This window comes from Phycodurus eques, chromosome 7, assembly GCF_024500275.1.
Source record: "Phycodurus eques isolate BA_2022a chromosome 7, UOR_Pequ_1.1, whole genome shotgun sequence".
NCBI lineage: Eukaryota > Metazoa > Chordata > Actinopteri > Syngnathiformes > Syngnathidae > Phycodurus > Phycodurus eques.
In genome coordinates, this window is record NC_084531.1 from 30,842,679 (window position 1) to 30,855,907 (window position 13,229).

The following is a 13,229-nucleotide window of genomic DNA, read 5'->3' on the forward strand; positions in this document are numbered from 1 at the left end:
TCGGATGGGAAAGGGCGAGCGACATTGACGGAGAGCAGAGAGAGAAAGTCGGCAGCGAGCGAACGGAAGGCGCCGCTTTTCTGCTTGATTAAAAGAGGTTTCTCGAACGCTCCGCCCGCTTTCTCCAGACCTTCAACACAAAACAAAACGAAACTCAAAAATCATCTTTATTGTTCCCAATACAAATGCGTTTCGCAAAACCGGCCAAATCCTAATTAGCACTTGAAGTCATTTTCTCATTTTTGATTATCAATCGCCGATTGGCCGAGAGCCACGGCCTTCGGCCCAAATGAACTCCTACCGTAGCCAATGACCTCGGGCCGCCGCCGGGAGGAGGAGAAGAAGACGACGACGACGACGACGTGTGAGCGCATGACAGCGGGAAGAAGGGATGGAAAAGCGGAAGCGAGGCAGGCAGCCTCACGGACGCACACGCGCGAGGCGGCGGGAAGTCGGAGGAAGGAGACAAGTTAGGAGCCAAGGAGGAAAGGAGGAAAGAGAGGAGGAGGAGGAGGAAGAAGAAGAAGAAGACTCCTTTCAGTGGCTGCGCTGCCACACCCAAAAACATTTTAATTAATCATAATAATAATCAACCATTTGCAAGCAAATCCTCGCACGGTGCCACTGGCGACGGTCCCGAGCGGCGCCGCTCATCGCGCACAAACTTATGAGAGAAAACCATGATTTGCTAGCAGAAAAAAAACATTGGTGACCCCCCCCCCCCCCCCGCCCCGCCCCGCCCCCTTCCCATAATCCCGCCCTGTGCGGCAAAGCGCCGTCGCCGCGGGGGCCAATAGCAAGCGTCCTGGCCGATTAGCCGGCGTGATGAAAACTTTCCCAGTGACGTGATAACCCCGCCTCCTTGGCATTGCGATGCTCATCGCCACGACGACGGCGACCCTTTGCCGGCTCGGGCGTGTGCTGTTGTCATGGCAACAGACAACAACACGGGCAAAAGTATCGGGACGTCTTCGGGAAGTCGAAAGTGGAGAAAAGGCGGAGTTACACGTCGTGCCTTTCAAAAGCGCTTTTCCTCCGCTAGCTAAATGCTAACATAAATGGAAAATGCCATCGACATGCTAACGATAAGCCGAAATAGCTACACGTTATAAGGCGTGTCAAACTCCGGCTCGTGACCCAAATCTGGACCCTACCAAATGTGTAAAGCTGGCCTGCGGGTATACAGCGCATGTGCATTTGGGGGGTTATCGGTCTTTTTCATGTACTGTACCGCTAAGAATGCATTACAGGAGTGATTCATGAAATGCACAAATTGTATTTTATTATTTTTCCAATGTACTGTTGTTGTTTGACATGCTTCGAACTCTCAGTTTGCACAGTAAAAAAAAAAAAAAAAAAAAAAAAAGAAGAGGAGAGAGACCGACGTCGCTGCATTCAAAAAGTCGACTTTTGACTCGGACCAAAAGTTCAATAAACTTCCAAGTTAAAAAGGCCGTGAAACCCTTGTTGTATAGAAAAAATATCAAACCATACATTTTGTGCGTCACTGTGTGTAATATAGCACTAATATCAATAACATAACAAAACTAATATTATCCACACAAATTGAGTGATGTGCTTCTTAACGGCCGTTGCTGAGAGACGACAAAGGCTCAAACGGTCACACCGCGGGTCAATTCCGATTATTTTGCCCAACGTGACACGCGTTTGATTTTTTCACGTCAATGTAAACAGTTCAACTGCAATTTTGTTCTTATTCAAGTCAGGCCTCTTTCGGATGTGGAAATAAATCGGATACGAGCGCGAGCCGAGCCGAAAGACGACGAACGTCGCGCAAAAAAAGCAAAGGAGCACAAAACAGTCAGCGGTGAAAAGAGGAATCGGAAGGCTGCACAAAATCCTCGGCCATATTGATCTCCGTCAACGCGGCGTCCGGTGTGCGCGCAGGCGCAACGTCACGTCCTGTTTTCCGAGTGACGTCACGGGCGCATCGCGTCCTCAGCAGACGTCGCGTTTGTTTTTGCAAATGTGAACGACGACATCAAAAGGTCGGATTGAACGGGGGGGGGGACGGAAAACAAAAACAAAAACAAAACAAATTGGCCATCGGGCCCCGCAGCGTCAACGTCGCCAGAGAGAGCGAGGTCTGAGGTAGTCTGCGGCAAAAACGCTTCTTTTCATCCTCTCGCTCATGTCAGCGCCAGCTAAGTGATTAGCAGTCGCTCCGCCTGCGTGCGCCCTCGATGACGTTTTAACGCGAGTGGTCGAAGAAGTCGATGCGGGGGTCAAAGGCGGCGGCCTGATGAAGATGGGGTGCGTCTAATCGCTGGGACAACCTCCGCATTCGCGCCGACAAACGTCCCGAATTCCTTGCGCGGGAACGTCGGCGCGTTCGTGACGCGACAGCAGCCGCAAACTCGATTTGACGCAACCCTGTCCGTTGATTAACCCGCGCGCGCGCACGCAAACACACGCGCGGTGGCGTTAATCTCCACTTAATGTATTAACAGTGTCACCAATCGCCATGACGATGCCTTCTGCAGACACGTGAGCGTGGCACGATACGCAATAATCTCACCTAACGTGCGCGCACACGCACACACACTCGAGTCAGGAAATGTTCAGTACATTTTATTTGGTGAACCTTTGTACAAATGCGTGCCTGTTTTCATACAGTAGAAGACATCATTTGATTGACATTTTACAAGCATCAAATCTTGACAAAAAAAAAAAAGAAAGAAATGTTTTTAATTCATGAACATCATCAAGGCTCTTCAACGCACTCGCAAACGGGCACATAAAATCCCCAGCGACATTGAAAAGAACCTGCGCTTGATTACAAGGAAATCCTATTTGGAGTCAGCCAGCTAAAACATGCTAGTTAGCATCGAGCTCGCAATAAAAGCGCGCACAAATAGATCAGCGGACGTTAGCGACTAATATTCAACATACATTTATTTGGACTTTTTACGACAAATCTCGTTGCTACAATTCCCAAATCTTCCCCTGAAAATCTCCACGAGGGAGTCAAAACTTGAGCAGCTAACGATGCTACGTTGTTTTCGGAAAGTGCTACAAGTCGGACAAACGAAACAATTCGATCGCGTTAGTACCTCTTGACGCGCGACGACTACGTCCCAAAAGGTCATTCGGGTCAGGTGGGCGGGGGTCCGTTGACGTAGCTGAGGTGCAAGTTGCCCGGCGCGCCGCGGCGCCACGACGGCTCCAGGCAGCTCCAGAGGAGGCAGGCCAGCAGAGACGTGACGGCGGCCAGCAGGAGGCGCCTGGCGGCCCGTCGGGCCTCGGAGCTTCTGCCGGGTCGCGTGGGAAGAAATTTCACACTTTGTTGTTCGCAATGTGTGAAATGGAGTTTTTTTTTTTTTTTTTATATATAAACGACGGGTGCGTGACATTCCAGTGTTTGTTCCCGATGTGTGCAAATTTGGAGAATTGTTATCAATGTATTTATTTTTATTTTAGCTTGTTGACAATGCATGTGAAATTCATTTGAAACGTTTTCTTTTCCAATGGGTGTCCACAGCGTGTGTGAAACTGAAAAAAGTTTGTCGGTTTCTTCAGGTAGTGTTTGAAATGTGAAGATTTGCCGACAACGTGTGAGCGAGTTTCCGAGATTGCGTTACGTGTGTGACAAACGTGGAGGTTTGTTTTCAATTCTTTTGGGAAATTTTAAGTGGTTTTTTTAACAACGGATGTGTGAAATTAAGGTTTTGTTTGTACAAACTGAGGTTTGTCCACGATGTGTGTGACATTTTTAGATTTGTTCAAAATGTATGAAATTGTTTCAAAAGTAAAAACTTTGGTAAACTTTGGTGTCTCCTCAATGGATTACAAATTTTAAAAGGTGTGAAATGGGCGGTTTTGTTCACAACGTGTGAAATTGAATTTTGGAGAGTGGTTTACAAAATGTGTGCAATCGGTAGGTTTCTTGCCATTACGTGTGAAATCGAGACATTTGTGAACTTTTTACAACAAATATGCGAGTTTGTTTACAATTCGTGTAAAACGGAGTTTCGTTGACACTGAACGTGTGTGTGTTTAAGAAGTTTGTTTCCAGTGCGCGAGTGACCTTTCAAGATCTTTTCACAACGTGTGCGTCATTTTCAGGACCGTCACCTTTGTTCTGCTCCATCGCAGCAGGACTCTTCGTCCTCTTCATCTTCCTTCTCCTCCTCCTCATCTTCAGTCTGAAACACATCCATTTCTTTTTGACGACGACATCGTCACTCGGCGACCCGATTCGCCGATCCGCGCCCGGCCCGAATCGGAGTCGAGGTCAGGCGACGGCGAGCCGGCCGAAGCGAGAGAGACGTCGGCGCTGCGGTCGCCGTGGCAACTGGAGACGCGAGCGACAGGATTCGCCGGATCTCGTTCGGTGACGCCCGAACACCGAACACGAACGTCGTCGAGGCCACGCGCGCAAACCAACATGGCCGACGCGTCGACGCCAGCGTCGGTCTTCCTTAGCTGTAATGCTAGAAGCTAACTTCCGAAGGTATCGATGATGCCAAAATCGGACAGCAATAACGCTGTAGCGTTGGAGCTAACTTCGGAAGCTAACGTTCAAGCCAGCGTTGCAAACGAACACGGGTCTCCTTTATCTTTAACGTTCGGCGTAACATTGGAAGTTCACGTCAGAAAAATCTAACAGAGGCTAACTGTGGAATCCAACATTGGCGGCGATGCCGGAAGCCAACTTTGTAACCCAACGGAGCTAATGTCGGAACTTAACGATTTTCCAGACCTCTGACGTTAGCCGTATCGTTGAACGCCAACTGCGGCGGCTAACATGGATCGCTAACCTGACCGTCCGTCTGCACGGCTTTACAGCAGGACGGACGGACGGGGCTCTGGACTCCCAGCCACGCCCTCACGCGCCCGTCGAAGCCGCCGGGCTCGCCGCCGTGTTCTGGCGCGGAGGTGACCCGGCGGTCCGCAGGAGTGCTCGTTGCGTCGGGGAGAGCTGGCGATGCGCTGAAGTGCTGCGCGCAAACAAAAGGAAAGACGCGTCAATCGCGTCACTTGTCGTCACGCAGACGCTCTGCTCAAACCCGAGCGGCTCACCGGCGCCTCCTCCTGCCTGATGAGGTCACCTACTGATGACATCAGAGCCGAGGGAACCGATGTCGCTCCGCCTCTTCGTGGTTTCTCGAAGACCTGCACAGCCAAAGTACTCGGACGCGTCAGTCAATGTTGAGACACGTGACAACTTTTAGTAATAATTCAGCACGTGACGTCTTTGAAGTGTTCGGAAACGTACGCAACGTCGTCGAGTTTTTCTAAGTGTTTCACAAGCGACGTATCAGATTCTAATCAACATTTCACACTTCCTGTTTGATGTTTGAGTAAACCTTCCATTTTTTTGTTTTTTTTAACATTCCACGTTGTATTTGAAGTTTAGGAAAAAAAATCAATGGTCCACAAATCTTTTTGTAAGTGTTTAACATGCATAAAGACATACATAACGTCTTTGAAGTTTCTGGAAAACAATCCGCACGTGACACCTTTGATGTTTTCGTAAATGAAACGTTTCAGCAAACAAGCCGTACTTGATGTCTCATTTTGTTTGGTTTGATTTTTCAAAACATTTTTAGTTCACATTCCTCATGCGACATCTTGGATTTTATGTCTGACATTTTATGTCTGAAGAGTCAGTCAACATTCCCGAGGTTTTATTCACTCCACATCTAAACGTCGAGGCGGCGAGGGACAAACAGGAAGTGCCTCGCCACAACTTCCTGCCTGAACATCCGGGCATTTCCCACCTGCGCTGGCTCCGTCGTAGGAGAAGTCGCCGCAGGAGACGGAGCGTCCCACGTCCACCGAGGGGTCCCACTCCAGACCCAAGTGCTCGTGGAAAGGCGAGGACGGCGAAGGCGGACGACGACGGCCGTCTGACGGGAGGAGACGAAGAGGAATGTTGACTTTGCGCTCATCATCCTCATCGCGGTCGGCGTCGCTGGCGGACATGCTGACCTTTAGGACCGACGGGGGGGTCCCGGTGGACTTTGTCAAGCGCTCCCTCCTCCTCAAACAAAGTCTCGGACGGACAGCCGGAATCTGGAGGCGGAGTCAGCAGGAAGTCGTCCTCAAAGACCTGAAGAGAGGAAGAGACGGGACATCGACACGAAGGCGTACGCAGAAATGCCTGCGTTGAGTGCGCACCAGCCTCATGCTGAGGAGTCGCGCGTGCGCGCGTCCGATGCTGTCGTAGACGCGCCCGCATCGGCGCAGAAGCTCCAGCAGGCGGCGCTCCACACGCTGAGCGTCGCACGCCGCGCCGCGCTGGATCAGCGCCTCGCCGCGCTCCAACACGCCGTTGACGCGAGCGCACTTCGCGCACACGCTCCGCTGGAACGACTGCACAAACGCACACGCTCAATACGCTCGGACGTTGACTCGCGCTCGCCGCTTCGGGAAGTGCGGCCCACAGCGGCTCCATTTTGTATTTGCGCGTTTGACCGTTTGCCCCGTTCGATCAAGCCCGATCCAACCGGGTCCACTTGGATCCGGTCAGGCGCGGTCGGTTCCAGCGCTGGAGTCGGCTCTGTTCTGGTCCACTTGGGTAATGTTTAGACTAGTCAGATTTAGTTGGGCCAAATCTGGTCCGGTGGTGGAGCCGGGTCAAGTTGGTTCCAAGTGGGTCCGGTGCCAGTCCCGTACAGTTGGGTCCAGTTCGGCCCGTTCAAGTTCACTTGAGTCAAGTTCAGACCACAGTCGAGATTCAGTCGGGCCGGGCCGAATCGGCTTCAGGGCTCGAGCCAGGTCCGGTCAGATTCAGTCGGGTCTATCAGTCAAGTCAAGTCTGTTCGTTTCGCCCTTTAATCACAAAAGAGTCTCAAAGGGCTTCACGGGCCCACAGTCGGCAACGATCGACAACATCCCCCCGATTCGGGCAAGGAAAAACTCAAAACCCCGCTTGGGGGGGGAAACCCTCCGCAGATGGGGAGGACCCCCCTTCCAGGGTGAGCAGGCTGCAATGGATGGCGAGTGGGCAACATTGATCACATCGTGCCACCGGCACCAGACTACGTTCATTGTCCGTTTAAAGAGAAGCGGCACTCGTCGATATCGGGTTCTAGTTTAGACCGGTAGATTCAGTTGGGCCAAAAGGGTTCGGTCAGACTCATTCTGGTCTAGTGCATATTGGTCTACTTGGTTCCTACAAAGTCTGGTCTAGTGGCGGAGTCAGTGAGGCCGCATTACACGAGTTGTCATAAACGCACCTGCAGTTGTCGGAGTTTGTCGTACTCGTTCCCCGTCACGTGTTGGACCTCCACGAGTTGAACTTCCATCTCAGCCAACCACACGGCCAACTCCTCCGTCTCCTCCTCAAACTCCTCCCACTCGCACACCAAACCCTGAAAGAGGTCCGGCTGCTTTTTAGACAACATTCCTCGCGGTCCTCTTTAGCTCCTTCCGGGTTCTGTTCCGCGACCTTGAGTCTTCCGCTGATGGACTCCAGTTCGACGTCGAGGCGGTCCCATCTGTGTCCGCAGTCCCGGGCGGCATCCAGCAGGCGGGTCCGCATGGCGCCCCGGAACAGCAAGGTGAGGCTCCGGTTCCTCTGGGCCAGCGTGTCCAGATGAACCAGATGAGCTGCTGCCTCGCACCGCAGCCTCTGGTACACAAACACGCACACATAAACGCATACCAGTACGTGCACATCAACACACACCCACATTGGCGAACATGAGCACATACACGTGTACGCGCAAATGTACCCAAGTGCACACGACACGGAGATGAACCCACAGACACACACACACAAACGAGCCGCGTTCCTCACCTCTAACCTCCTGACGCCATCCTTGGCTCCGGCGTAGGTGACCCGGCTCCAGTTGCGGGAGGCCACGGCGTGCTCGGCCAATCGTAGCCAAGCGTCCAGGTGGCCGTGTTCCTTCATGAAGCCGTGCCAAAGCAGCCATCGTCTCTCCAGCCTGCAACAGGAAGCGACGTGGGCGTTCCACGCGTCGTCTCAGGTGTCGATCAAACTCACCGCTCGCACCCCGGCGGGGTCCAGGTGTCCGTCGACTCCTCCGGGGTCGCGTGGTCTTCGGTCCGGGCGGCGACGTCGTCGTCGTCGTCGTCGTCGTCGTGGCGGCGGTGCGAAGGGGGCGTGTCTGACCCAGACATGACATCGGCGCGCCGTCGACGTCTGGAGAAGAGGTCGCGGTGAGACGCCGCAGTAGCGCGCCGCCGCTCGCTGCCTTCGGGGGCAACAGTGAGTCGGTGCGCAGTTACCTCAGCGGACGCGACTTGCGTTCCTTCACTTTGTAAAGCGCATTACCGCAATACCGGAGCGGAGAATTACTGCGACTTGCGACCGGCGCTTCTCGTACGTTAGCTGCTAAGCTAGCATGGCGGAGGCTAGGCCTTGGTGCAGGTCTTCCTTCCAGCTATCTTTGTGTTGTGTGGCGATGTTTGCTAATTCCTATCAGCGATGTCATTCTTTGAGTCATCGTGGTGACGAATACGCGAGCTGCCCGTCGGGTCGAAAGCTTTAGACCGGTGCGCGTGTCGCGTGTTGCGCGTCACGGCAGCCCGGCCGCTTCTTCCGCCTTCGCCCGGGCCGGACGGGACACCGTGCCTCCGGCGTGTCCTGGGTCTTTTCAGGGTGCGCTCGGAACGCCTAACCAGTTGTCTGGCTTCGCTCAATGTGTAGACACCTCAAAGACCGCGTGAGCACATATCTCTCGTCGAAAACCCTCTAATCTGGTATTTATGAAACTGGGTCACATGTCAGAAGAGTTTTTGGTGCTTCTGTCACTCTTGGCGAAGGTGTCAGGAATCCTTTTTGTCTGCTTCTGACCCAAATCTACGCCGGTATGATTGAACTAAAATGAGAATAATGATTTATTCTAATAATGATGAAAGCCGTGCAGGCTGAGGTTTGAGGTTTGATCTGACCTGAGGTCAGACATGATCGGGACACTGTGACGCCAACAGGAAGTCAGCAGAGCACTAATGACTTGAGTTGGTCAGTTGCATACACGCAATTCAATAGCAGTTTGTGGAACTGCACTTTAGGAGGAGGCGCATGCATTTTATTTGTCCACTTGAGGCCGCCAACCGTCGACATTCGGCGAATGACCGATGAGCAGCCAGCGTGCAGGCGGCGAGGGCGCGACTTCATTAACCGTACTGCCAGGCCATTCGCCAGCATTGTCACTCACTGCAGCGAATGACCGACGAGCAGCCAGCGCTGTGCAGGCGGGGGAGGGACTTAAGTGAACAGTGTACTAGTACGACGAGTGGTTCGTTTGCGCAAGGAACGGCGTACTACGCAGTCCTGAGCTTTCACTAGCGGCTGGTTCTTCAAGCTAACAGCTAATGTCGAGTCAGTCGAGCACATGAAAACAAGCAGACATTTAAAATGTAAATTAATCATAAATGTATATACATATATACGTCTCTAATGCCATGTACTGTAATTGACTGAAGCCACAAGATGGCAGCAAAGCACTACTTTTGTCTAAATGAAGCTCCTAAACTCACTTGAACCCTTCCTTAACACTGGGATGCCACCCGACGCCACCGTCGCTTTGGCCTGAGCGCCAAAATTGTGAATAAGGTCATCGTTTGGAGAGAGAAAAAAAATAATAATAATAATAAAAAAACAGTTTGCGGTTTTTCGCCTCAAATGGTACCTTCTGCCACCTAGTGGAGGAGCATTTCATTGTCCTGCTTGTGACTACACGTCGCTGACGACGACGAAAAAAGACAATATTTGGAGTAGATAAATATTCATTTTCAGTAGGTGAAATTGGGTCGTTTCCCGCGGCCCACCTGACGATCTCTCACGGCTCGAACGTTCTCGGCAATCGCCGGCGTCCGACTCGACGCGCGCGACGTCGTCTCCTGGCCTCACAAGGAGTCCATTGAGCGTGCGTCGCCGTGACGACAAACGCTTTTGTCGGTTGACTGGCGCTCAGGTGACAGGCTGCGGTCACACGACACCCGACGCCCGCTATTCAGTCGCTCGCCATTGTGCTGCAACGCTAACACCGGGCTTGTTGTTGGGACGCTTGATACCGTAGCTCACTAAGTCAGCTTTGCGGCTGACGCGCTTCCGTGTTTAACAAAACAGGCTTACGATTTTCACTCGCTGTTGCTCAACTACAACAAAAATCCTGACTTTTTATCTTGAGGCGACAAAACGCCGCACGGCTCCTGCAGAATGAGGAATTGTTTTACGACAACTTCGCAGACAGACAAGTTAATAGATTTGTTGTTCTTGAGCTGGTTTTAACATTTTTAATTGGTTTACAATGCGTACATAACAAAAACTCAAAATCCTTACCAAGACGTTTTATTTCTAGTCAAAAGTAATTGTAATTTTTTTTTTTTACTCCTTATCGACATGGATGAATTCGTTTGTCAGGACGATTTTATTATTATTATTATTTTTTTAAATCAAACTTTTTAGCGACTTCCGCATTTGAAAGCACATCTCCGCTGATGTGCACTGCTGACACTGCAACATGGCTGTGAACTTTAGAGTCTCCAATTCATGCCCGTTTGTGGCATGCGGGAGGAAAGCGGAGCGCCCGGAGAGAAGCCGCGCAGGCACGGGGAGAACACGCAAACTCCACACAGGCGGGACCGGGGATCGAACCGCGGTCCCCAGAACTGTGAGGCAGACGCTGTAACCGGTCGCCCGATTGCAAAATCTTACTTTGTAAAATTGATCTCGTTTCTAGTGAAAACAGTTGACTGCACTTGTTTCAAGAGAGTTTTGACTTTTTTCCAAATATTCAGCAAAACAAAAGGATTTGTTTTAAGATACAAGATCTGATTTTAAGACTTCATATCAAGTCAATACACATACTAGTTGCATTGTTTTCTCTAACTTTAGGGACACAATGTCTTGTTCCTTGTATTTTTTTTTTTTACAAACGGGGGTCGGCCAGCGTCAGTCACTTCTGTTCACATTTTGTTGGTCTTCATGAGGCTCACGTGTTTTGGAATTTGGAATTTTGGAAGCCACCAAGCGGCTGCTGGCAAATTTATGAGGGGCCGTTAGGGACATTATTCAGGATTAGCTCTCACACCTTCTATTCGAATGCTTTCACACACATTAGTGGTAATGAGAGCAAGACTTGTGCGTATGAGAGTGTTTGAGATGTGTTTATGAGAGCCTTTCAGTAGTTTGTGTGCGTGTGAAAGCATTTGAATTGTTAGTGTGAGCGCTAATCCTGAATAACGTCCCTAACGGCCCCTCGAACAAACTTTCACGTTGTCATGAGCAGGGTGACGCCTGACCCAGTTACCATGGCGACAGAGGCTCCCACTCCCTCCTAAACAAATAGGCTCTTTGGCACGCGCGCGCGCGCACACACACACACACACACACACACACACACACACGATCGCGCGCACGTTTGATTTAAACCGGTTCTCCGGCGCCGCGCAAATGAGGCCCTTCGGTCACACAACATAACACTACACGAATATTGCAACATTACACACGAGAGAACATCGCAAGGACAACATGACATTACACACAACACAATATTACATACGACAACATTACACACCAGATAACATCACAACATGACACACAACATGATTACACAGCACAATATGACACTACACACTACATACCAAAAGAACATTACAGACTACGTAACAACGCAATACACACGCCAAAACGTGTACTTAAAGCGCCACCAACAGGAAGTTGAGTTTTGGCCGGGTCAAGCACGCACGCACGCACCAAGCAGGAAGCCAACGTCAAACATTTGCACTTCCCAAAAATGAAATGAACGCGTGTGCCTCGAACGTCTCTTTTTGTGCGGCACACAAACTTGCGCGAAGAGATCAAACACAAGTGACCTGCTGCCGGACGGCGTCATCTCAAGTCTTGTCCAACTTGAACTTTGCCGAGACGCGAGCGCACACGCGAGGAAGGAGGAGGAGGAAGAGGAAGAGGAAGAGGAGGTGTGGCGCGACGTCAGGTTCCCTTCACAGGTGGCCAGGCCCCGCCCCCCCCCGCGCACCTGCACTCACTCACCTGACGCGAGGCCGCAGCTTCTTGCTTCTTTTCGATGTAGCGCTCGCCTGTGACGTTTGTATCCGCTAAACGGCATCAAAAGATGAAAACATGTTTAGCGCGCATGTAAACAAACAACAACAGAGCACGATGATGTTGCTGCACGGCACCGGAGGGATCTGCGATGAGGCAGCCATTTTGCATCCACACAACAGCAGACAGCAAAAACTAAACGCTGTTATTTATTTCTGAGATACGAACGAAGACGTACGAATTTGTGAAAGGGTCACGACTTATTCCGATGCTATCAAGACAGGAGTTTGGATCGTTGATGCACTTTAATCCGCAGAGTTGGAAGGGCGACACGTGGAAACGTGCAACTCGTACCATTTTTACCGAGCCGCTTGTGTCTTTAGCGTTACGCAAAGACGTGGATTTCGCTGGGCCGCCGCGGCGACATCGAAGTCGTGAGCGTCGGTTCTGATTTTCAGAAATGTGTTTGCGTCTTCGCCGTTACGGCCTCAAATGTGAAATCATCGAGAACATTTTGAAAATAGGACTTTGAGCACGGGAGCCATTTGCACATATAAACCCCAGGCGGTAAAACAAACAAAAACTAAATCATGAAGTCAAGAAGGAACAAAAACACGTTAGCGGTATTGATCGAATGATATGAAAATGAGTCGCATGTTTACAGCAAACCACAACAATCGCCCATTGTATTTGTGAACAGCAGCGTTATATGGAAAAAGAAAAAAAATAATAATAAATAAATCACAAGTTGCATACTTAATATTTGGTGGCGAAACTGACAACTGGCTTGAAAACGACAAAAGCAGGGAAGAGGCACGCGTTGGCGAGCGAGCGCGCACTGACCTCGTGACCTCTTTGGCGCGCCCAAGCGGCTTTTTGCGGTCTAGCGTGACCAATGACGCGGCTGTTGTGCTGCTGTCAGCCAATAACAGTGCCATTGTTCACACACGGGGCCAATCGGAGCAGCCCCTGTGGACGCAAATCGGCCAATCAGCTTTCGCAATTGACTCCCCGCCCTCTCACGCGCGCGCACACGCACGGTTTGATTGAATTTCCCCCCTTTTCCCACGACAAAACTCCCAACAGTTATTTTTGTGTACTTTCCATCGGTAAATACATGTACGTTGAAGTGAGTTGAGGCATTTCATTTGGACAGAAGTGTGCTTTGATCTCATTTAGGTGCTAATGAACTATGTTCAAGTGAGCCCAGGTGTTTCACTAG

General features: G+C 50.9%; 1 protein-coding gene across 3 annotated transcripts; it reads right to left on the reverse strand.

Moving 5' to 3' along the window:
* Nucleotides 1-4,095: 4,095 nt before the first annotated feature.
* si:ch211-137a8.2 (uncharacterized protein LOC777613 homolog) lies at nucleotides 4,096-11,890 on the reverse strand. 3 transcript variants are annotated; one of them, XM_061682554.1, is made up of 10 exons: nucleotides 11,818-11,890; nucleotides 7,979-8,137; nucleotides 7,769-7,919; nucleotides 7,418-7,600; nucleotides 7,206-7,340; nucleotides 6,145-6,339; nucleotides 5,956-6,076; nucleotides 5,745-5,873; nucleotides 5,044-5,136; nucleotides 4,883-4,961 (listed from the first exon to the last, which is right to left on the reverse strand). In XM_061682554.1, exons 1-9 carry the CDS (start codon nucleotides 11,835-11,837, stop codon nucleotides 5,069-5,071), a joined length of 1,161 nt encoding a protein of 386 aa, XP_061538538.1. In that variant the 5' UTR covers nucleotides 11,838-11,890; the 3' UTR covers nucleotides 4,883-4,961; nucleotides 5,044-5,068. The 3 variants fall into 3 exon arrangements, with proteins under 3 accessions (XP_061538539.1, XP_061538538.1, XP_061538540.1); XM_061682555.1 differs by lacking the exons at nucleotides 4,883-4,961; nucleotides 5,044-5,136 and adding an exon at nucleotides 4,096-4,166; XM_061682556.1 differs by lacking the exon at nucleotides 6,145-6,339.
* Nucleotides 11,891-13,229: the final 1,339 nt, after the last annotated feature.

What these genes read in the sequence shown, in the direction of transcription:
- si:ch211-137a8.2 (XM_061682554.1), bottom strand. Translation starts at nt 11,837, where the DNA reads ATGACGCCGTCCGGCAGCAG. An exon ending in ATGGCGTCAGGAGGTTAGAG is followed by an intron (nt 7,601 to 7,768) that starts GTGAGGAACGCG and finishes TTTGTGTACCAG; the next exon opens with AGGCTGCGGTGCGAGGCAGC. An exon ending in ACAAACTCCGACAACTGCAG is followed by an intron (nt 6,340 to 7,205) that starts GTGCGTTTATGA and finishes GCGTTTGTGCAG; the next exon opens with TCGTTCCAGCGGAGCGTGTG.